The sequence below is a fragment of the Somniosus microcephalus genome, chromosome 7 (genome assembly GCF_052327205.1).
Source record: "Somniosus microcephalus isolate GS21.2 chromosome 7, FLI_Smic_1.0, whole genome shotgun sequence".
Taxonomy (NCBI): Eukaryota; Metazoa; Chordata; class Chondrichthyes; order Squaliformes; family Somniosidae; genus Somniosus; species Somniosus microcephalus.
The window spans coordinates 150056371-150081702 of record NC_140993.1 but is presented as its reverse complement, the minus strand read 5'-3'; the positions used below and the strand labels follow the sequence as shown (position 1 = coordinate 150081702).

At 46.4% G+C, this 25332-nt stretch overlaps 1 protein-coding gene across 5 annotated transcripts in view; it reads right to left on the bottom strand.

Annotated features, from left to right (window-relative positions):
* Positions 1-25332, bottom strand: part of adhfe1 (alcohol dehydrogenase iron containing 1) — a 94341-nt gene that overhangs the window by 21230 nt on the left and 47779 nt on the right. For all 5 annotated transcript variants that reach the window (XM_085993072.1, XM_085993073.1, XM_085993076.1 and 2 more), the window contains 4 exons: positions 23665-23770; positions 14428-14580; positions 9083-9181; positions 7116-7194 (listed from right to left, as the gene is read on the bottom strand). In XM_085993072.1, the coding sequence (XP_085849198.1) occupies positions 7116-7194; positions 9083-9181; positions 14428-14580; positions 23665-23770 (437 nt within the window). The remainder of the gene's footprint in view (positions 1-7115; positions 7195-9082; positions 9182-14427; positions 14581-23664; positions 23771-25332) is intronic.

The following is a 25332-nucleotide window of genomic DNA, read 5'->3' as shown; positions in this document are numbered from 1 at the left end:
TGTTGACATATCCACTGTTCATTTACCTCAGGCATTATTTCTAGTCCCTATCCCTTTTAAAATTCCTAATTCTCCCACCCCTTAAAAAGTTTGTCCTAGCCTCACAAACTACTGCTCAATTTCTGCTGAAGGCTCGTGCAATCACCTTTGCCACCAAAGTACATACTTTCCTTTCCCATTACTGCCTAATTTCCAACCAGCCCAGAATCTACTCTGGTCAAAGTCATCAATGGTAGTCAGAACTGAGTTGGAATAGTGGGGTTTCAGGATCTTATGTAACTGCAATTGTGGCTCACTGTCCTTCCTCGTGCTGCTCAAACTTTTGCCACCTTCGCCTTAATGAGGCGCTCCATTCTCCTCTGCTGCCTTTCCTCTAATCCCATGGTACTGTTCCTTCATGATTCTGCTCCTACTGTCCCATACAGTTATGACATTTCCTCAAATGGTTCCTCCTGTATGCTCACCTCTGGCACATTTCAGAGCTCATTCCTTGGTCCCCTCCTATTCATCATCTACATGCTACCCTCAGCGATATCATCCACAAACATGGGTTCAGCTTTCACATGTATGCTGATGATATCCTACTCTCTCCTTTCCACCAGCACTGACTTTAGGGTTGTTGTTCTACTATCTGCCTGTCTGCCTGACATTAAGTCCTGAATAAATTGTAATTTCCAATATATCAATGTTGGCAAAACTGAAGCTATTCTTTGTGGCCGTCACCAACACCTACATGTCTCTGCCACTGACACCATTAACCTCTCCGGCTGCTGTCTCAGGTTCAGCCTGGTGGTGTCAAATCTTGGTTTTCTGTTTGACTAAGCTGAATTTTCTACCTCATTTCCAGTCCATTATCAATACTTCCTTCTTTCACCTCAGGAACAGTGCCCAATTACAATCCTACCTCATGCCCTCTGCTACCAAAACCTTCACCCATGCTTTCACACCCTCAAGGATCGATGGCTCTAATATTCTCCTTGTCAGCCTCCACTCTTCACAAACTTTAGCTAATCTGCTACTCTGCGGCCTGAATCCTCTCCTGTACAAAATCTCACATACCCGTCACCCCACTGTCGCTCAGCTCCACTGGCTCTTTCTTGAACTAATTTCAAGATCCTTATCCTTGTTTTTGAATCTCTAGGTATCCTCACCAAACCATACTTGTGCAATCTTCTATCTTACACCCCAGCTTCCATCCTTTACTCCTGTGACTCTGGATTACTGTTTGCCCCTGAACGTCACCATCAGATGCTGTTCTTTCAGCCATTACATCCTTGCCCTCTGGAACTCTTTCAAAATCACTTTGCTCTTTCATCTATCGCTTTGCATTCAGATGTCCCTTAAAGACCCATCACTTCAATCATGTCTTCAGTCTATCCCTTTTCTAAAATTACTTTACTTCTTGCTCAATGTCCACTTTTCTGCATTGTGAAGTGCTCAGATACTCTTTTATGTGATTTATATGTGAAGAGTGCTGTATAAATGTAAGTTGCTGTACATTTATCTATTACATACACTATCAAATTTCTAAATGTGTTGGCTTTACTTAGTAATGGAGTTCTTTAAAACTGGAAGCTTTTCTAACTATCAAATTAAATCCAGTTTTTTTTAAATGATAATTTTTTACATCCAGTATAAAATATAACAGTGTGTGGTTAATGTGCCGGCGGCAACTCCTGCTCTTAGTTGTTTAAGCACCAGCTGAACCAATATTTGTGAGGGGAAGAAGCAGAGTTGGTGATGAAGGAATTGGTATTCATTTGTGTATCACTTCAGGTAAGTTAGACACATCGACTGAGAGAACTGCTCAAAACAGTAGATAACTTCTGAACAGGTAACAGAGCTTCCACATGATATCACTCTTTAATATAACGCATGCTATCACTCTGTGACATTCAGTATAAAATACCTTATTGCAATTTGAGCTACTTGGTACACGATCACTGGAGTCTGAGTCACATGGGACACATGCAACAATCTGACATCCTTTATAATCTGCACTATCAGAGTACAGAACTGGAGTGACCAACCTGCTGCATGTAAGGCCAGAAAAATAAATAGGGTACTGACAAAGAGCCACAAGTATTACTGTATTAATGAATACTTTTATGCTATTGTAGGAGTCGCTGGAAATAAACAGACTGCGAGACTTTCATAGCAGCAAAGAAAAACGTGTGTTAGCTTTATTAACTCTCCGCATGGATTGAGGGACTCGGCCTCGTCGCAGGGCTATGACGTCATCACACAATCGACGACTCTTAAAGGGACCCTGCCCTGATAACCCAACCAAGTTCTGTACATAACGTGGAGCGATAACAACATTGGCTATACATAGTGAATTGTGTTACTGTCCCTATGTGGTCTCCGCCACATACGTCCCCCCAGAATTCACTAGAACTGGCAATGTCAGTCGTTGAGGGGCCCGGATCACACGACCGAAACGGCTCCTTAAGTCTGGGGCAGGGACCGGGGGGGGGTCACAGGAGGGTCCCCGGGCACTCGGTGGTGGACTGAGGGTGCAGAAGCCGGAGGTCGGCCCCACCGCGGGGGCTGAGCCAACCCAACGGGTCGGTCCAGATCCAGGTGGGCCGGCTTAAGACGGTCCACGGAAATGTAGTCCGGCTTACCGCCGACATCCATCACGAAGGCCTTGTCCCCGGCTTCCAGGATGCGGAATGGTCCGTCGTAGGGTGGGTGAAGAGGTCCCGGTGGGCGTCGTGGCGGATGAAAACGTACTCCGCCGCACGAAGGTCGGGCAGAACGCGGGACTGAGGGAGACCGTGCTGCGACGTGGGCACCGGCACGAAAACCTTGGCGTTGTCCAGGAGGGCAGACCGCTGACGGGCTGCGGACAAAGGGTCCGTGGTCTTGGGGACGAAATCCCTGGGAACCCGCAGCGGCTGCCCGTAGACGAGCTCGGCGGACGAGGACTGGAGGTCCTCCTTGGGGGCAGTCCTTAGTCCCAGCATGACCCACGGGAGTCTGGCGGTCCAACTGTCGTCCCGGAGGCTGGCCCGGAGCGCGGCCTTCATGGAGCAATGAAACCGTTCGCACAGCCCGTTAACCTGAGGGTGATATGCAGTGGTGCGGTGGAGTCTCAACCCGAGGCCTTGGGCGACAGCGTTCCAGAGCTCCGACATGAACTGGGGCCCCTGGTCGGAGGAAATGTCAGATGGGGCACTGAACCGGGCGACCCAAGTGTTGATGAACGCCCGAGCCACATCGGCAGACGTTGTTGACGACAGCGGGACGGCTCCCGGCCATCGGGTGGTTCTGTCGACCATCATGAGGAGGTGGGTGAACCCGTGGGAGGGCGGCAGGGGCCCCACCAGGTCCACGTTAACATGGTCGAACCGCCTCTCGGGCACCGTGAAAGGCACCAACGGGGCCTTAGTATGGCGATGCACTTTTGAGCGCTGGCATACCACGCAGGTATTGGCCCAGTCGCGAACGTCCTTCTTGAGCCCGTGCCAGATGAGCTTAGCCGCCACCAGCTTCTGTGACGGCTTCCTGCCCGGGTTGGAAAGGCTGTGGACGGCGTTGAAAACCTGCCGTCTCCACCCGTCGGGTACGACGGGGCGTGGCTGCCCAGCGGAGACGTCGCACAGGAGCGTGGTGCCGGCATCGTCAAACGCGACGTCCGCTAACTGAAGGCCCGCGACAGCCGTCCTGTATGCCTGGACGTCTGGGTCGGAGGCCTGGTCGGCTGCCATGCGGGTGTAGTCGATGCCGAGGTGTACGGCACTGGCGACGGCCCGGGAGAGACAGTCGGCGACGGGGTTGTCTTTCCCAGTCACATGCTGGATGTCCGTCGTGAACTCGGAGACGAAGGAAAGCTGGCGCTGCTGACGGGCCGACCACAGCTCAGAAACTTTGGTCATGGCGAAGGTCAACGGCTTGTGGTCCACGAACGCCGTGAACGGGCGGGCCTCCAGCAGGAAACGGAAGTGTCGGACGGTGAGGCAGAGGCCGAGAAGCTCGCGATCGAAGGTGCTGTACTTCCGCTCGTTGGGGCGGAGCTGCCGGCTGAAGAAGGCGAGCGGCTGCCAGGTGCCGTTGACCCACTGTTCGTGGACGGCGCCGACAGCATAGTCCGAAGTGTCAGTGGTGAGGGCGATCGGCGCATCGGGCAATGGATGCGCCAGCATGGTCACGTTAGCCAGGGCCCTTTTCGTGTCCGTGAAAGAATTGGCCATCTCCTCGGACCAGTCGACGGCGAGCTTGGCGGGCTTGCCTTTGAGGGCCTCGTAAAGGGGCCGCATAAGCTGGGCTGCCCGGGGAACGAAGCGATGATAAAAGTTAACCATGCCCAAAAACTCCTGCAGGGCCTTCACGGTGAGGGGTCACGGAAAATCCTTCACGGCCTCCACTTTCGATGGCAGTGGCACCGCCCCGTCCTTCGTGATGCAGTGCCCGAGAAAGTCGACTGAGGACAGCCCGAACTGGCACTTGGCCGGATTGACGATTAGGCCGTGCTGGCTGAGGCGTTCGAAGAGAGTCCGGAGGTGGGACACATGCTCCGTCCTGGAGGCGCTGGCGATGAGAATGTCGTCCAGGTAGACGAACAGGAATGGCAGGTCCCATAACATGGTGTCCATTAGGCGTTGAAAAGCCTGAGCGGCGCTTTTGAGACTGAATGGCATGCGGAGGAATTCAAACAGCCCAAACGGGGTGATCACCGTGGTTTTCGGGACGTCCTGCGGCCGAACGGGGACCTGGTGGTAACCCCGAACGAGGTCCACTTTAGAGAAAACAACTTTCCCAGCCAGGCGGGCGGAAAAGTCCTGGATGTGTGGAATCGGGTAGCGGTCGGGGGTCGTAGCGTCGTTGAGGCGCCGGTAATTGCCGCACAGGCGCCAACCGCCGCCTGGTTTCGGTGCGATGTGGAGGGGCGAGGCCCACGGACTGTTCGAATGGCGAATGATGCCGAGGCGCTCCATCGTGTTGAACTTGTCTTTAGCGATGGCGAGTTTCCCCGGGTCGAGGCGCCGAGTGCGGGCGTAGACAGGTGGACCGGTGGTCGGGATGTGGTGTTCTACCCCGTGCTTGGTGGCAGTGGACGAGAAAGTGGGCTTCGTAAGGTCTGGGAACCCGGCGAGGAGGCGGGAAAACTTGTCGGTGGCCGAGAGTGCGCTGGACAACTTCGTTGTGCCGGAACCACTGAGCGAACACGGGAGCGAACTGAAAGTCTCAGCGTTGACGAGACGTCAGTTCTTGACGTCTACCAAAAAGCCATTGGCGCAGAGGAAGTCAGCGCCGAGAAGGGGGGTGGACACTTTTGCTGTAACAAAGTCCCAAGCGAAATGCTGCCCGCCAAAACACAGCACCACGCTCCGTTTCCCGAAAGTACGGATGGAACTGCCGTTGGCGGCTTCGAGGGCGGGGCCGTGGTACCCCCCCTGTATGTCTACGGTTGACGCGGGCAGGACGCTCACCTGGGCACCCGTGTCGCAGAGGAAACGACGTCCAGAGTCAGTGTCCGTAATGAATAACAGACTACCTGAACGGCCGACAGCCATGGTAGCTAATGAGTGGGCCTTCGCGTTTCCTGACGCGGTAAAGCTGCACGGGGGCCGGCACTTCTTAGCGTTGGGGCCGAACTGCGCGTGGTAGAAGCACTGCTTGGGGGCTGCCGCCGTTGGACTGTGGCGGTGGGGGCAGGGCCCCGCATGGCCGCGCAGTACTGTTGCCCGGCGGAGAAAAATTTGTCGGCCTCCTTGGCCAGGGCGCGGAAATCACTAATATGAGAGTTGGCTAAAGCCGACCGTACCTGCCCTGGCAGCTGTTGTAGGAACAGTTCTCTGAAGAGGAAGCACGGCTTGTGCTTGCCCAGGAGGGTTAACATGTGGTCCATCAGTTCTGAGGGCTTGGAGTCGCCAAGCCCGGGTAGAGAGAGAAGCTGGCGCGCGCGCTCGGGTTCAGTTAGTCCAAAAGTCTCTAGGAGGTGCGTTCTCAGCGTCGCAAATTTGTGGTGCTCCGGGGGGTCCTCGAGCAGGCTCACGATTCTGGCCGCGGTGGAGCTGCCGAGAGCAGAGACGACGTAATAATACTTCGTGTCGTCCGTGGTGATGTCCCGGAGTGCAAACTGAGCCTCGGCCTGGGTGAACCAAGCGGCAGCCTGTCGTTCCCAAAACTCCGGTAATTTGAGAGAAACGGCGTTCGTCGCCATCTCGGATAAAGTCTTTGGAAACGTCCAAAAGAGAAACAGGGTCACCAATGTAGGAGTCGCTGGAAATAAACAGACTGCGAGACTTTCATAGCAGCAAAGAAAAACGTGTGTTAGCTTTATTAACTCTCCGCATGGACTGAGGGATGCGGCCTCGTCGCAGGGCTAAGACGTCATCACACAATCGATGACTCTTAAAGGGACCCTGCCCCGATAACCCAACCAAGTTCCGTACATAACGTGGAGCGATAACAACATTGGCTAAACATAGTGAATTGTGTTACTGTCCCTATGCGGTCTCCGCCACACTATAATGATTGTATTAAATAATAATAACTTTTATGCTATAATTACTGTATTAATGAATACTTTCCTGCAATAATGTTTCTTGTGTTACCATAATAAATTACACTTTCCTTGTATTATTGTTAAAAGAATAAAACATCACCCTTACTTAGGTTCTAATGCAAGTCTTTTAAGGATTGACAAATGCACCATGTTGTAGGGAATGGGGTAAATATTTTGCCCACCTAAACACCTGACTACTACAACACAAAACTCTTCCCTCATAAAAACCCGTGCCTATTTTCTTGAATTTTTGCAGATTTTGGAGCTGTAGCACAAAATGTTATATTTGATCCTATGGAATGTGGCTTGTACTTTCTGCAACCTGTCACTGCTATCATTCACATTTAAGTGAGAAACTTTCAAAGAGTTACACATGGTTCAGGAGACACCAGTTGAACAACAATGTTATAGAATAAACATATACAGGAGCACATTACAAGTTAGGCATACAGCTCAGATACAGGTATCAATCTCTGATGTGGTCTGTGGCATCACTTGAATCCAAAAAGGTTACTGCTTTGTAATACATCTCTATCAATATATTTTCCTGTAAGATATATTCACTGTTATATTGCGTGCACAATTCAAAATAGATACATACCACCAAAGGATGATCCACATTGTAATCCTTCGCTCTGAAGGTTTTCACCATTCCTGCTACTGGATAGGACATTCCATGGCTAAGAAAAGTACACAAAACATACAATTTGAGTTAATGTATTTGCCTGTGTGTAATCCAAGAGTTGTGAAAATTCAGCATAATTTGACAAGTCTCATTTCAAAACTAACAATCCATAATTAGAGATTAAAATGAGTGTGCATTTAGAAGTACAGGTACATGAGTTAATTGAGAGCTAGCATGGATTTGTTAAAGGCAAGTTGTATTTGACAAATTTAACAGTTATTTTGAAGAAGTGACTGATTGGATAGAAAAGGGGATGAAGTAGATAGATGTAATGTATATGGATTTTCAGAAGGCGTTAGATAAGGTGTCTCACAATATGCTTGTTAGAAAAATTCAGGTGTATAAGATGAAATATAGTGGTGTGGATAGAAAGTTGGTTAATGAACAAGAAAGAAAATGTTAGGGTAAATGGGTGTTGCTCGTATCGGAGGATTGGCAATAGTGTACCCAGTGTTTGTTCTTGGTGCATATAGATGATTTGGACTTGGGCATAAGGAGCACAATCTCAAACTTTGCTAATGACACAAATGTAACGAGTTTCACAAACAGTGAGAAGGACTGCAAAATACTTCAGGATGCCATAGACAGGTTAGCGAAATGGGCAGACAGGTGGAAGATGCAATTCAATGCAGATAAGTGTGATCTAATACATTTTGGGAGGAAAATCAAAGAGTGAGAGTATACACCTAATGGAAAGATGCTGAAGGGTGTGGATGAACTGAGAGACATAGGGGTTCAAATACATAATTCCTTGAAAGTGGGGTTGTAGGGATGTTATGTTACTAGATATTAAGACCACTTTTCATGGACCGGTGGATGTGGTGTATTTGGACTTTCAGAAGGCTTTCGATAAGGTCCCGCATAAGAGATTGGCGTGCAAAGTTAAAGCACATGGGATTGGGGGTAAGGTACTGACTTGGATAGAGAACTGGTTGGCAGACAGGAAGTAAAGAGTTGGAATAAACGGGTCTTTTCCCGAGTGGCAGGCAGTGACTAGTGGGGTACCGCAGGGATCGGTGCTAGGATCCCAGCTATTCACAATATATATTAATGATCTAGACGAGGGAACTAGATGTAATATCTCCAAGTTTGCAGACGACACAAAGCTGGGTGGGCGTGTGTGCTGTGAGGAGGATGCAGAGAAACTCCAGTATGATTTGGACAGGTTGGGTGATTGGGCAGATGCATGGCAGATGCAGTATAATGTGGATAAATGCGAGGTTATCCACATTGGTGGCAAAAACAGAAAGACAGATTATTATCTGAACGGCAATAGATTGGGAAAAGGGGAAGTGCAACAAGAACTGGGTGTCCTTGTGCACCAGTCGCTGAAGGTAAGCATGCAGGTGCAGCAGGCGGTTAAGAAGGCAAATGGTATGTTGGCCTTCATAGCGAGAGGATTTGAGTACAGGAGCAAGGATGTCTTGCTGCAGTTGTACAGGGCCTTGCTGAGACCACACCTTGAGTATTGTGTGCAGTTTTGGTTGCCTTATCTGAGGAAGGATGTTCTTGCCATGGAGGGAGTGCAGCGAAGATTCACTAGACTGATACCTGGGATGGCAGGAATGACGTATGAAGAGAGATTGGGTCGATTAGGCTTATATTCGCTAAAGTTTAGAAGAATGAGAGGGGATCTCATTGAAACTTATAAAATTCTAACAGGACTAGACAGACTAGATGCAGGAAGGATGTTCCCGATGGCGGGGGAGTCCAGAACCAGGGGTCACGGTCTAAGGATAAGGGGTAAGCCATTTAGGACAGAGATGAGGAGGAATTTCTTCACCCAGGGTGAATACTAAACCTCTCCCCATCTTGAACAAATATATACATCCTATCTATTAAAGGTTTGGGGCTGTATAACCTAAGTGCACCACATTGCTTACCAGAGATGAACACCAGCATTTCCAAAGCCAATTCCAGCAAAAACACTTGCAAGGTGCATGTTGAACCTAGCCTCGCAGTCATCGGGATTTCTGACAGCACTAGTAGTTTGAAGGAGAAATTAATATTTATCAGGCAGTATAGTATTCACAGTAAAATGCTTGAACAATTTCCCATGGCATTGCACATGAGGAGTTAAGACCAAGTGTAGTCTTTCAGATGATGTGGGGTTAGAGGGCAGTTTACATGTCTCCAAGATTTCCAATTTACACGGGTGATTGGGAGACCCCCTGTGGAAATTCCAGGCACCTGTGTTTGATGTGCACTTCCTGTCCACAAAAACTTACTTCCTGCTTTTATAATGGAAAACTCGTATGTTAACACATCACAATGGAAAACTCATATGTAAACATTCATACTGGGAAAATCTTATATAGACTCATCAACACTTCAAGGTGAAATTTTGCCGCCACACTTTGATGAACCAATTAACTCACTCAAAATGCTTTTTCAAAAAAATTCTATCTTTTTCGCCATATTTTTCCTCAATAATAACTTAATCAAATTTATCCATTAAACTGTCTTATCTATTTTTTTAAAATGTTTTACTTTAAGGCCTCAACCTGTCTCAAAAGCCTGGATTTGTCTTAATAATTTTATCTCAATCATTGGATAGAGCTTTCAACTACATCTGTGCATTGAGTAGCACAGTTGTCAGAATTTATCCATCATGTAGCCTCTGCAGCAGCATGAGTTGAAGGGTAGGAGGGTCCCCTCACCCTCTGAGGATTGGAGAGTCTCTGTTTTTTTTCCCCAAAAGACTTTAAAACCAACTGGAGATTGAATTCTGCAAGCTTTATTTTAGACATGTGATGAGATTTATTTAAAAATGCTATTTTCTATTATGAACTGCTCACAGATGGACAACACCTGTTATTAGCAGGATCTGTGATTTTGGTTTCTTTTCTAACTGACAATGATGAGATTGTTTATCGAGAATGGATTTTTTTTATTGTCACTCACTTGCTTATTGCTGTTGAAAACTCAGTTAAACAATCTTTCTCCTCTGAACAATTTTTCAGGCTAAAAAAACTTGGAAAATGCATAAACATTAAATTTGGAGCATTTTATGAGGTAACTTTGTTTGTTTATGAATTTATGTTCATTAAAAACTATAATTTAGAAAACTCATAATAATGTACTAAAGAGTAAATTATCCACTTCTGTGCTCCTGGTGCATGTCATAAGGATGTATCAACAAAATGTGCAGCTCCAGCCCATGATTTTCATCCATTCATTTTAAGAAGCAGAACATTTACTTTATAGGCTTTAAGATGGTCTCGCATAGACAGGAAATAGCTGACAATGGAGAAAGCAATGGGGTGGAAACCTGACTGCTCAGAAAAAGCTGCAGATGGTTCAGGGGAGGAGGCTGACAAGAAGGAACATCAAAGGGATTGGGCTGAAAACCATGTGTTACTTTTGCTACTGTTACTGTTGTTGGAGCAGCTACTTAATGTTACAGTTATTGACCGTAGAATTTATCCTTCAATGCATGGGGACTATTTATCACTTTCCACCATTCTCCTTCCACAATGGATGTCCCATTCAAGGTCCCATTAGACTTGTGCTACTTGGAGGAAGAGAGAGGAAGAAAAGGAGGATGAGCAGAAACTGCAGGATGCCAAGGAAGGGAGGCAACAGTGTAGGAGGAGGGTTCCTACTTACAGATATCTTGCTAACCAATTATATTGTGCCAAGATAATTACCTGGGTCTTATTGAGGAGCAATCTCTTCTCAGGCTCAGAATGACCAGGGAAACCATGCCTGAGTATTTCACTTGCTGCAGGAAGACTGGTAGCTGAATAGCAGAGCAGGCATGGTGTTGTCAGCGGCAGTGAAGGTAACAACTGCCTTGAACTTTTTGCCTCATGCTCTATTTAGGAGGCCAATGGGAACATCAGTAGAGCCAGTCCGTCTGCAGTGCATTGCTGCATAAAGCAAACAATTGCAGTTCTTTCCCCATGGGTAATAGAGAACAACAGGAGACAGCAATAAATTTGTCTATTGGCAGGTTTTCCCAAAGTTAAGGATGCCATTGATAGCAAGCATGGAACTCTATATTCTTCAATCAATAATAGTGGTGCCCCATACATGAAGCACAAAGGAGTCCCTTCAATCAATGTACAATTGTGCATGACTATCAGCATAGAGCGGCCCCAGCATCATTACTGACATAAATGGATTTCCCCAGAAAATCCCATCAAGCTGCTGGGATTAAAGGGAAGAGATGCTCTGTGGCCACCCGCTGGTACCCACACACCCATAACTGTAGACAGTGGTGATCAGACCTCATTTTGGCAGACGTTTAGTGCATGCAAAGGCTCGAACTATCCAGGTAGGTTGTGACAGCAGACACGAGGCCACAGATACGCGTGTAGGCCTGATTAACCATGATGCTGGACAGTTATTTAGAAGAACCACAGTCACAGCATGACGTGCTTTACACGACTTTGTGGATTTTTTAATTGAAAAATTATATTGTGATTATGGTAAATATCTATGCAAGTCTTTATTTGAAAGAAGGCTTGCCTGGGTGATCATCACTTATCTATTTATTGTTTAATTAAATTTTTTTTAGTAGTTTTTAGCCTAAACTAAGATCTGATAGCATGTTTAATTTACCGCTTTCCAAGTGAAGGGGATTATCTGGCAGCACCGGATATATCCAGTAAGCCAGAATACAGTGACAAGGGCTTCTATTCAACTCCTAGGCTCACTACAGTTACCCAGATATTAGGCAGATAAAGGTACACTTCAGTTTGCAGGAAGCAAGGGGTCATTTATAGAAGTTGTCTTTGGTGCTGAACCCGAGGAAAATATCTGAGGTAAAATTTGAAAACATACATCATGATTTTGTAACGTATCTACACCTAACACCTTTTAGTTGTACTGTATATAGAAAAAAATGTTTTGCTCCAGCATTGAAGAAAAATCATTTACACACAACTTTAACCTCAAAACACTTATCAGTATTACAGGTTAACTTGACTACACCCAACTGCAAGGTTCAGGCTTGTTGTAGGACAGACATAACAAAGCTGAACGTCACAATTAATCAAGTATAAGATAAAGATAGGGAAACAGTATTAATGCAGCAAACATTGATCAAGGTTCTTCTATTAATTGGAAATAAACTGATCAAATGTGCTAATGTCATATATTTTACTCCAAATAACCTAATAGCCTGGACCTTAGTATAGAAAGCAATCAGTACAAACAAGTAATTGTATTTTTTTTACACATGAGAAAAAGTTCCACTGTTATTTTCCAAAAATACTATCAGCAGACAGTTATTATACACCAGCTTAAGAATACCTTCTCTGTAGACTGCCCTTTTCTCCTCTCTTGCAGCTCCTTCTGCTATGGTGTGCTATCAATGCTGTTTTGTGATCAGCAGATACAAGAATCAAAAAGGCGAAGGTTCACTACACCAACACTTCCTGCCCTCTCTCCCTTCTTGTAATGGTCAAACTAAGAAATGTTTCCACTCCAGATTGAGGTTGGGTTGCTCATCCTTCCCTTCCCCATCTCAACTGCTTGTCATGTGACTGATCATGAGCCAAGGGAGGTCGTCACCTTGGGCTATTCTTCCCTCTTGATGTGAACTCAATGTGTGGTGTCAAGTGACACATCTGGGCTAAAATTGTACTCTACAAAGTAAAGAATTGTTCCTAAATTCAGTCCTGTAGCATTTACTCAAAGTGTAATAAACATATAATTTTAACTTTTTAAAAACTTTAACCATGTACAGTATACAATAAACCAGAAAAGAAACTCAGAGAGGAATACAAGTTAGCTGCACAGTACAAACCAAATACTGACATTTTGGCCTGGATTTTGCGGTCAGCGGTGAAACAAAGGTGATCGTCGCTGGCCCCGAAGAAAGCTGCCCACAAAGATCTTGCGATCTCTGTGGCGAGAAGTTTGCCTTTTTTCGACGTGTAAGTGATTTCAGTGCAATATAATGAGGAATCCCTAGCGCAATCTACTGTGACGTCAACAAGCTGTCTAAGCAGCCAATCAAAATGCAGAATTCTCACAGCCCGGGAAGCAGGAAATGAAAAGCTGCTTTTATCCCACTTTTTAAAAATGTTAGTGAGAACAAAACAAAGGTTGGGGCTCTCACATGGTGATAAGGTAAACCTGAAATAAATATGAATAAACTTTTAAAAAATATAATTTTTTAAAAGTTTCTTTAAAATTGGAATTTTTATCATAATGGAGAAATTTGACACTCCACAAAATTAAAATTGGTTTTTCAGGGCCAGAACATTTGTTTAGCAGTCAATTTGCCATTAAAACCCCAGTTACACCTAATCCAACAAGGCCTAACATTTCATCAGTTTCACTGATTGCCGGCTATGGGGGAGGGGCCACAGCGCAGCCAGTGTCGGAGCAGTCAGTGACTAAATGCAACTTCAGGATTTCCGCGTTTAGATGTGCATCTGCTACATCCTGAAGTTGCGGTCATTTTCAAAGGGGTAATAACAGCGAACGTGTTAGTTTGCCGTTATTACCCACCGCAAACTCCGGGCCGTAAACTATAGACTATTAGACTATATTAAACTAGCTGGGGAGCCCCGCGTTGCGAGGGCAATTTTGGGGCGCTTGGTCTCCCTGCCCCTGTGTGTCCCCCCTCTCCCTGTCATGTCCTCTCCCTGTCCTATCCCTCCCTCCCCTCCTCACCCCTCCTCTCCCTCCCTCCCCTCCCGTCTCCCTCCCTCCCTCCCCTCGCCCACCCCCACCCTCCCCTCGCCCACCCCTCCCCTACTCCCCTCTGCCCTGTCATGTCCTCTCCCTGTCCTATCCCTCCCTCCCCTCCCCTCCTCTCCCTCCCCTCCCCTCCTCTCCCTCCCCTCCCCTCCCTCCCTCCCTCCCCTCTCTCCCTCCCTCCCCTCCCCTCGCCCACCCCCACCCCTCCCCTACTCCCCTCTGTCCCTCTCTCCGGCCCCTCCCCCTGCGCTGTAATAGATTTTTTAAGTAATTTTTTCTAACAGCTCAGGTTGGTGATAGCTGGTTTCTGGAAGTACTGTGCTGACCTCTGCTGTTTGCCTGTGTGATTGGCAGCAGCCAGGGATGAAAAGTAAATCAGCACTGTGAACAAACATCATCACAAATCCCAACTCTTTTCTGAAAAACATTTTCATTTTCAAAAATTTAAACTTGACATCTTAAGTAATTTCTTCCCAAGCAATGCTCCTCCCTATACACAAAAGAACAAGGAATTATGGAGAGCTGCAGCTTTAACAGTGGAGATGTTAGACTCTGTTAGGCTTTGCTTTACCGTTTCATGTACTTAGCCACAATTCTCAGGGCATGCTTGGACCATACATCACTGATAGGGTTGCTCCCTTGATAAGCTGGACGATTGATTGGGTTTGGGGGACACGGCGACCGTAAGTTGTAAGGAAGAGCTGTATAGGACTCCAGTGCATGGCTGTAGACAAGAAGAAATAGTGTCACAAACTTCAAGCATCTTTCCTGTGTGGAATACAGCGAAGAACTTTAAACTTTACTTTTTAAACGTAAAAAAGTTTGTATATTATTTAAAAAATGGTAAGTTCAGATTCTCTTCTAGCCATCTGACTGCTCTCTTGAATTCTGCATCCAAGACCCTGTTAATCTTCCAGCAATTTGATTGGTTTGTGATCCATGTGCCTTCTAGCAATGTGATTGGTTGGTGAGAATCATGTGACCCACGGGTGGCAAGTCACCAGGTTTCTTTTTGGGCAACTGCTCTTATGCCTTTCCCCTTCTCAGTCCTGCTCTTAGCTCATCCTCAGTAGCCTTGCTCCACAGGTGCCCCTTTGATGGCCTTGGCCTGCTAATCTCACAATCTCTGCACTGCCCCACCTTCTCTGCAACAGCCATCCAATACAAGCTACAATGGGGTGGGAAATTTGACTCATCTCTGCTCTCTGTTGCTAGGCACCTGGCTAGATCCCTCTCAGCCTGCCCTCCCACTCAGTCCCTCCCTCCGAACAGCAACTCCAAAGTCACACTCCTTATCGAGTCAACTACCTCCAGTAGTTCCATCTCTGCTCCTGTCCCCATCTCTCTTATTTGCTCTGGCTCCAGTGACTGCAACAGCAAAGCAGTGGAAAGCGGGGCTGAGCAGATGTGAGGTGCTATGAGCAACATCGAGAGAGACCTGCTTATGTTTTGAATAACTCTCCCTATTCTCTGTAGCTTCTGTTCAAATACTACAAAGTACATTTCGGATCTACTTACACCTAATGATGGCAGATCTCTACATTATAATTGTCAACTAATTTTAACAAAGTTATTTTACAAAAATAACCACTTTTATTTTTTGCACCTTCAATGCAGAAAACATCTCAAGGCACATTACAGAAGGAAGAAAATAGACATATAAATAAATGGGATGTCATCCTCGGCTAAGTGGTAGCACTCTTGCCTCTGAGTCAGAAGACTGTGGCCTAGAAATTCAGTTGGGCCCCGTTTGGGGCGCCAAGCTCGCCTGGGCGCCGGAATACCGCTGCGAGCGGAGCCACTAGCGCCATCCCGATATTCAGTTTCAGCGCCCCAAACGGAAGCGGTCCGCTACTCGAGGCTCCCCGCGTCCCGCTTGGGGCGCTGAAACTGATTATCGCAGCGCAACGTGCCGTAGCGCCACACGCTGCGGTACTGCAGGCCTTCCTCCCACTGTTAAGGGGGAGGTGCCGGCAAATGAGCCCGGCACCAAGGAGAAGTGCCGGGCTCTCGGGAAACAGCCGGCAATGCCGCGGGGGGGGGCGGGTTTAGGAGGCCGGGGACGGAGGTGCTGGCAGGCGGCCGCCAAAAAAGCGGCCGCCCCGCACCTCCACCTTAATTTGCGCCACTACCGCCACAGGTAGGCCCTGTGAACCGGTCGCGATTTGCGACCGGCATTAAAAAGGCAGGCGCGACCAAATATGGTGATCGGGGCGGGAGCGGGGCGCTGCGCACACCGATGACGTCATCGGTGGCGGCGCAGCGCTACAGGCTAACGCCGCCATTAGCACCCCGCTAAATATCGCGGGAGGTGTGGCCAGTGGCACTAAAGCCACTGAGTGCCCTCTTTGGGCGCTAACTGGTGGCGCAGCCCACTGAATTTCTAGGCCTGTGGGTCTTCCCGACATTACAACAGTGACTACACTTCAAGAAGTACTTCATTAGCTGTAAAGTGCTTTGGGACGTCCCGAGGTCACGAAAGACGCTATATAAATGCAGTTTTTTCTTCTTTCAAGCTTTGCTCCAGGACTTGAGCACATCATCTAGGATGACAATTCAGTGGAGTACTGAGACGGTGATGTCTTTTGCATGAGGCATTAAACCGAGACCCTGTCTGCTGTCTCAAGAAGATATAAAAGATCCCAGATTCTTATAAATACATAGAAGTTACAACACGAAAACAGACTATTCGGCCCATAGAGTCAGTGTTGGCTTTTACCCTCTGTGCAAGCAAATAGTTCTAATCACATTTACCCACCCTGTTCCCATATCCCATCAACACCTCTTCCTTCATTCACCTATCCAATCAAATCTTGCATGTTGACACAGTTTCTGCCTCAACCACTAACACCGGAAGTGAATTCCACTGCCTCACGACTCTCTGTGTGAAGAAGTTTCTCCTGCCTTCTGTTCAAAATCTCTTACATTTAATCGTTATCTGTGGTCCCTTAATCTTGACGGAAGTGGTGGAAGCGGACACATTCAATGTTTTCAAGGGGAGACTAGACAGGCACTTGAGGGAAATAAACTTGCAGGGCTACGGGGATAGAGCGAGGGAATGGGGCCGACTGGATTGCTCTGCAGAGCGCCGGCACGGCCTCAATGGGCCGAATGGCCTCCTTCTGTGCCATTATGACTCCTGGTGGAGGAGGTTCAGAGGAGGAGGAATGTCCTGTACCCACAGGGGGAAGGAGGCCACACAGGTAAACACCACCAGCATCACAGGCTCAACCCACTTCATCCATCATCTAACTATATACGAACATTCACACACCCCACACTATTGCATCCTTAACATAAGAACATAAGTATTAGGAGCAGGAGTAGGCCATACGGCCCTTCAAGCCTCAAAAAGATCATGGCTGATCTTCAACCTCAACTCCACTTTCCTGCCCTATCCCCGTATCCCTTGATTCCTCTGGAGTCCAAAAATCTGTCTGTCTCAGCCTTGAATATACTCAATGACTCAACATCCACAGCACTTTGAAGGGTAGAGAATTCCAAAGATTCACAAGCCTCTCGGTGAAGAAATTCCTCCTCATCTCAGTCTTAAAAAGCCGGCCCCTTATCCTGAGACTATGCCCCCTAGTTCTAGACTCTCCAGCCAGGGGAAACAACCTCTCAGCATTTATCCTGTCAATCCCCCTGAGGATCTTAGATGTTTCAATGAGATCACCTCTCATTCTTCTAAACTCCAGAGAGTATAGGCCCATTCTACACAATCTCTCCTCATAGGACAGCCCTCTCAATCTAGTGAACCTTCTTTGCACCTCCTCTAAGGCAAGTATATCCTTCCTCAGATAAGGAGAACAAAACTGTGCACATTAGTCCAGGTGTGGTCTCACCAAGGCCCTGTACAATTGTAGCAAGACTTCCTTACTCTTGTACTTCAACCTGCTTGCAATAAAGGCCAACATGCCATTTGTCTTCCTAATTGCTTGCTGTACCTGCATGCTAACTCTGTGTTTCCTGTACAAGGACACCTAAATCTCTCTGAACACCAACATTTAATAGTTCTTCACCATTTAAAAAATATTCTATTTTTCTATTCTTCCTACCAGAGTGAATAACCTCACATTTCCCCACATTATACTCCATCTGCCACTTTATTGCCCACTCACTTAACCTGTCTGTATCCTTTTGCAGGCTCTTTGTGTCCTCCTCACATCTTACTTTTCCACCTAGCTTTATATCGTCAGCAAACCTGGTTACATTGCACACGGTCCCTTCATCTAAGTCATTAATATAGATTGTCAATAGCTGAGGCCCAAGCACTAATCTTGCAGCACCCCACTAGTTACAGCCTGCCAATCTGAAAATGACCCGTTTATCCCGACTCTCTGTTTTCTGTCGGTTAACCAATCCTCAATCCATGTTAATACAGTACCTCCAATCCCATGAGCCCTTATCTTGCTTAGCAACATTTTAGTGGCACCTCATCAAATGCCTTTTGGAAATCCAAATATATTACATCTACTGGTTCTCCTTTATCTACCCTACTAGTTACATCCTCAAAAAACTCTAATAAATGTCAAACATGACTTCCCATTCATAAAACCATGTTGACTCTGCCTAATTATGTTATGATTTTCTAAGTACCCTGATACCACTTGCTTAATAATGGATTCCATCAATTTCCCGATGACTGATGTCAGGCTAACTGGTCTGTAGTTCCCTGTTTTCTCTCTTTCTTCTTTCTTGAACAGCGGGGTTACATTTGCTATCTTCCAATCTGCTGGGACCGTTCCTGAGTCTCGAGAATTTTGGAAGATCACAACCAATGCATCCACTATCTCTGCAATCACCTCTTTTAGAACCCTAGGATGTAGCCCATCAGGTCCAGGGGATTTGTCGGCTTTTAGTCCAATTAGTTTTTCAAGTACTTTTTATCTACTGATATTAATTACTTTAAGTTCCTTGTTCTCATTAGCCCCTTTGACAGATACAAAATATTTGTTTAAAGTCACTGCCATTTCCTTGTACCCCAATATTTCTCCTGTCTCAGCCTCTAAGAGATCAAAGCTTACTTTTGCTACTCTCTTCCTTTTTACATACCTGTAGAAGCTCTTACAATCTGCTTTTATATTTCTTGCTAATTTACTCTCATATTCTATTTTCTCCCTTTTTATCCATTTTTTGGTCATCCTGTGCTGGTTTCTAAAGCTCTCCCAATCCTCAGGCTTACTACGATTCTTTGCAACATTACAAGCCTCTTCTTTTAATCTAATAGTATTCTTAACTTCTTTAGTTAGCCACGGATGGATCACTTTTCCCGTGCAGTTTTTATTTCTCAATGGAATGTATATTTGTTGAGAATTTTGCAATATTTCATTAAATGATTGCCACTGCTATATATCGTCTTACCTTTTAATCTAATTTCCCAATCTACCTTAGCTAACTCGCCCCTCATACCTACGTAATTGGCTTTGTTTAAGTTTAAGACTCTAGTGTTGGACTTAAAAATGTCACTTTCAAACTCAATGTGAAATTCTATCATATTATGATCACTCTTCCCTAGAGGATCCTTTACTATAAGATTAAAGGGTCCTCTAGGGAAGAGTGATCCTTCACAGGTACTACTCACACCTCAGACATGTCTGACAGCTCTTCAACCATACATACAAACACATACAAACACTCCAATACACTCATTTACAATCACTTTTTCTCTTCCAGGACAAGATAGCACATAACAGATGCCAACAGGGCCTAACCAGGGGACGGGAAGCATAACTCCATGAGATCACTCACCTTGAGGAGGCAGTGCTCCAGCTTCCTTACATATCCAGATCTATTCCTGATCCCTAATCCCCAACACTATCCTCACTCACAAGCTCCATATGCTCTCATCACACACATCCTCCTATAGTGGCCACATGCGCTGCACCCTAACACTTCCAGCTTTATCATTGCAGGCTCCCAGGAGCAAGATTCACCTCGCACCCCCCCACTCCCACGAGGAACTGGAAGAGGAGGAAGAGCCACCTCACCCACCCAGAGGAAGAGGAGGAGGAGAGTGAGGAAGAAGACACTGCATCAATCGCTACCACTGTCATATGCATTAGCTCAGAGATTGGCACCATGCGCAACTTATAGGCTGGGTTAGAACATGGATCCTCACTGTGGGACGCACCTGGGACTAGTGGGCAGTAGCTATGCCGGGTGGAAGGAACACTACAGGCTTCACCTTGCTGGGGGGGCAAGGTCGCATACTAGTTCTGCTGTAGAGCAGTCAGATGAGGACATCGCAGGGCCAAGCTTCAGAACAAGGCTGATGGGTTTGACAAACCAAATGCTTAGTGCAAGGGACAGCCTGTCTGGAAGATTACGGGTCGTGGGTCATGGATGAGTCTGCCTCCAGCTTGGCCCGTGGCTTGATGCAGAGCCTGGAACCCATCCTCGCCAGCATGGAGAGGTTGGACAATTCCGTCCAACGACCTGTGGAGCCAAACATCATGCAGCACCTGATGACCAAGGTCGCAGCTTTCACTGCAGTCATAGCAGCTTCCATGGAATGGCAAGGTGCTGCAATGGAAGCTCAAGCAGCTGCCATGGTGGCTCTGGGCTCCTTGGTTGAAAGAGGCTTGCAGAATGTCTCAGCTTCCCAGGCGATCTGTCCTTCAGCAGATCACTGGGCTGGCTGAACACAGGCCCCAAGGTAATGGCGTGGGAAACATGGAGCAGGAACCCACTGGCCTCTCTCCGGGTGGCAGCATTCCTGCACCCTCCCCCGAAACTCCACCATTGCCTTTGCAGTTGCCTTGCAGTCAGGCGACCCAGACTGTTCACGCCCATGCTGAGATGGTGCAGTTTGAGGCGGGCCATCACAGCCCACAGCCTTTCGAGGGCATTTCAGGAGGACATCTGAACTGCCCTCTTCAGATTCTCAGCAGGCATCCACCTCGCCTGCTGCTACCACTCGGGTTGCACTTCGCAGAAGCATCAGAGTAGGCAAGAGCACTTAGAGGATAGCCACTAAGGGTAAGCACCAGGATGAATTGTTTAATATTTGTAAGTGCTGTTGGTTATGTCAAATTTTAATTTTGCTCTTGATAAAGAGTAATTATGGTAATTGGGTAGTGATGGAATTGGTGGTCTTTTTTTATTCTGTTCTTCATGGGGAAGGGGTTGAAAGGACTGAGTGCAGATAGTAGATTTCCTGATAGATCCTCAGTCATGGAAGGTATATCATGTGGCAACAGTGCTCCGAAGACTGATGGTGGAGGACGTCTCTCAAAAGCGGCCTTCAATTAGATGGCGGTGAGCATCCCTCCCAGCTGCGGGCCGTCTAGCTGGAACCCTCTAGTGCTCCCCCTGGTCCCCCTTGTATTCCTTCTCTTAATCCTCTTGTGGCTCCTGAGCTTGACCCTCTGGCACAATTACTGGTGGTAACAGCTGGTCTCTCATGATTGCCAGATTGTGGAACATGCAGCAAGTCAACACAAATCTGGGGCCCTCCTGTTCCACTTCTCCGTCTCCCCTCCAGCAGCTGGTGCTACTCTGCCTGGCCTCATTTCCTCCTCCCATTCTTCCTCCAGACCAAGGGGGACCCCCTAGCAAGATCACCACGACCAACCACTCCCTCTCACCCGGTGACTCCTATAAGGTGTCCAATAAGGTACAATGGCATAGCAGTCACTCTTTTTAGGTGAAGTCCTGAGAGAATATCCGGGAAAAATGTTAAGAGTGTTGGTGAAGTCTTGACAAAGTGCCCCAGGAAGTGTCCGATGTGTATCAAAAGTCCTCTTCAAACTCAGTGTAGTCAGTCGATCTCCAACAGCAAGTGAACATAGAAACTAGGAGCAGGAGTAGGCCATTCGGCCCTTCGAGCCTGCTCCGCCATTCAACGAGATCATGGCTGATCATCCAAACCCTAGCACCCGGTCCCTACACCGACAGCCATCCCACCCAAGCCCTATCCCCATAACCCCACGTATTTAATCCCCCCTAACACTAAGGGCCAATTTTTTTATCATGGCCAATCAACCTAACCTGCACATCTTTGGACTGTGGGAGGAAACCGGAGCACCCGGAGGAAACCCACGCAAACACGGGGAGAATGTGCAAACTCCACACAGACAGTCACCCGAGGCCGGATTTGAACCCGGGTCCCTGGCGCTGTGAGGCAACAGTGCTAACCACTATACCACCGTGCTGCCACAGTGACAGCTGAGCATGGCTTTAAGTAGCGCTCACAATCCTCATCTTCTTTGCTCATGTTCAGCTGGCCATTGTTAGGAGAGGTCGTTAATTGCAGCACTAGCCAGCAAAATGTCGTGCAGCCTCTTTAATGAGCATTAGGGGCCAATTTAATTGGTCATCAGAGCCTTAATCATCCTTGGGACGGCCGTTCCTAGCGTGCGCTTCAACTCTTTTACCAAGATGGCATCTTGTGCTAAAGGTGGGCTAACCAGTTGTTGGAGCTCAAGACCCCAGTTTGGCCACCTCAAAGACTCTTTAGTGCCTAAACTACCGACGCTACAGCAGGGGAAATAGCCCCCAGAGTCTCTGGGGAGAGTCATAATTATACTAAGAAAATATTTTATTTCTGGTAACATGGAATTATATTTAGTTAAGAGAAAACAAAACAAGTTGAACTCTATTATATAACTGCTATGACACAATTACATACCAAACATGAGCTGAGTTCTCATATGACAGATGTAGCAAATTTGATATATATTTACTAATTTTATCTCCTGAAGACATTCCACAGACACTGCTGACCTTTCAGTACTTCAAGTTGCCAATTTTGTACATGAGGCTAGAGTATTGGCAAGGGGTGGGGTGGGGATATCACAGCCAAGGCCAGCCCTGCTCTCACCTGATGCTCATACATGCACACCTTCCAGGAGGAATTACTTGACAATGATCAGGAGCGGGAACCTGGCTGATTTTCTTTCCCTAGCCCAAGCCAATTGTGGTGCTCCGCTAACCAAGACATTTAGCAAATATAACCCAGAACCAATCACAATGCGTGACCACGTGTTGGAGACATTATAAAGTTATAACATTTGTCAGATCAAGAACTAGATAATTTCAATGACATAGAAGAAAATTATACTAGAAAATATGAATGAAAATACCAGTAAAATTCTTCAAAGAGTAAGTGAAAAAGAAAACTTAAAAATAATAAATTCCCTCATGTCAGTTACCAAAAATATATACAAGATAAAACCCTACTATTAGCACGTTATACTAATTCCAGTGGTCTGAAGTTTTATCAGCACAATTCCTATACTTTGATTAAGTGTATTTAAAGTGATTAGGTTTTTATATCTGATTTCCTTGGTCAGTGGAGCCCGAAGAACAGGTTAAATGTAACTTTCATCAAGTGCGAGCTTTCTGAATGTCCTGGGACCGGTCAACTGAACACAGGTGGCTCTCAGACCACCTGCTCACAGGAAGGGAACTTTTTCAAACAAAAAAAAAATTCATGCCACAAATGAGCATGTGGAAAATTCAAATGTACATAACAAAGATATGTATTTTTCAAATTATTCTGTCAAAATATGAGAAAAAAAGAGCTAATCAAATTAAGAAAAATATCTAAATGTTACATAATTACAGATATAGTTAAATTTCTACAAGGGACCTTATTCCTTCTATTATTTAAACTTTTACAACATTGGCCAGGAATATCCTCAGAGCTGCTCCCTCTGTAAATCTGCCAGAAGTATGACGGAAAGCAGGATTTCCACCACACTTCCAGCAAAGTTACAGCGGTGGAGAGGTAGCAGCTCTGAAGAAATTCTCAGCCATGAGACAGGTTTGCTTCATAAATGTTTAACCTGACAAAGATACTTACCAAAGTACATCAAATCCACTGTAAGCTGCCACTTGTTCAGGCATGTGCAGTGTGTGCAAAGGATCCACTATTCCAAGGACTGGTTTCAGAACCCTGCTGGCAATACCTAAAATGTAACATTTAGTAGACAGTACCAAAACAAAACTATCTAGTTTTATTGTAAAAAAAAATCTGTCCCTTGACTCCATGACATATTTGGTGAAAAAACTAGTATTGTTGCTGCCCTTGTCAATGTTGATATTATACGAACTAGGAACAAATACAATAGTTACCACCACGATGATAAAAACCTAGCATAATAGCCCTGAAAGTCCATGGGCCTTGAATTTACGCCAGGACTGTACCCACTAGGAACCTCTGCCAAGGTCTCTGCTGGACTTTCTGGGGTCAGGGAGAGGTTACCTCATTTCCCTGTCTTTGGCAAGCACCTGCATAACTAGGGCTGCCTCTATGGAGCCTGTCATTGCAAAATGTCAAAGTTCGATGGAGGTGCCCAGGCTGGGCGCGTAGGAGAGCTCCTAATGGGCAATAGAAGAAACTCTGGAGTAAGGTTGGTTCCCAGCGTAACCAGGTCCTGGCCTAGTTTCTGGCCAGTTTGGCAGACTCCTGCCAAAGTAATGGCAGGTGTATACTGGAGCAGGCATGGCTTTTCATGGCCTTTGTAATCTTCTGATTGAAAGATGGCTATAGAAAGAAAAATCCTGTGAAAAAGCAATGACAAAAGGTTCATTTAGCCTTCATGTTGAAGATTATTTGATTAGTTTATTTGCAACTCCAGTGATTGGTTCATGTTCATCAAAGTGTGGGTGTTAGTACTGGGAATGGAACACTATTCCAGTTTTATCCAATTACATGGGAACACCATCACCTGCAAGTTCCCCTCCAAGTTACACACCATTCTGACTTGGAAATATATCGCCGTTCCGTCATCGTCGCTGGATCAAAATCCTGGAACTTCCTCCCTAACAGCACTGTGGGAGTACGTTCACCACAAGGACCGCAGCGATTCAAGGCGGCGGCTCACCACCACCTTCTCAAGGGCAATTAGGGATGGGCAATAAATGCTGGCCTTGCCCATATCCCAGGAACGAATAAAAAAAAGCAAGAGTCACCAAGATCCGATACAGCATGACCTGGATAGAGAAAAATAATTGTTCTACTTTGTGTGTTAACCTCCAGGTTTAGAAGAGTATCCTCTTAGCATAATAGTGCAATAAGTACCAACTTGAATGGTACACTGGGAGAGCAGGGGTCCCAGATGCTCTCCCTCTCACTGATATCCGATTGCCTGATGAGACTTCCTGTCACCAATCTGCTGGGATCAGCAAGAGGCCTAGAATTTTGGAATGTATCACACCCCTTATATTAACACTGGGTGAGAAGTTGCTCTTCTTGCTTCTCTCAAGTCAGTGCTACTTTCCACACCAGTAACCAATGTGGACTGTTCCCTTGGCTGAAGAATGGCCAATACATTTAATATTGGTCCCAGATGCCAGCAGAAGCAGTTTAAAAATTCCCGATAACCTACAAGGACACCTTTTGAAACAAGAAAAAACATTTTGTGACAATTGTTGCTGCGGGATTGAAGAGGGGTCACCATGTTCCTCCCCTTACTGAAAGCCTGACATGGGCCCTGGAACCTTTGGGAGATTGCAGTATAGGGTGGCC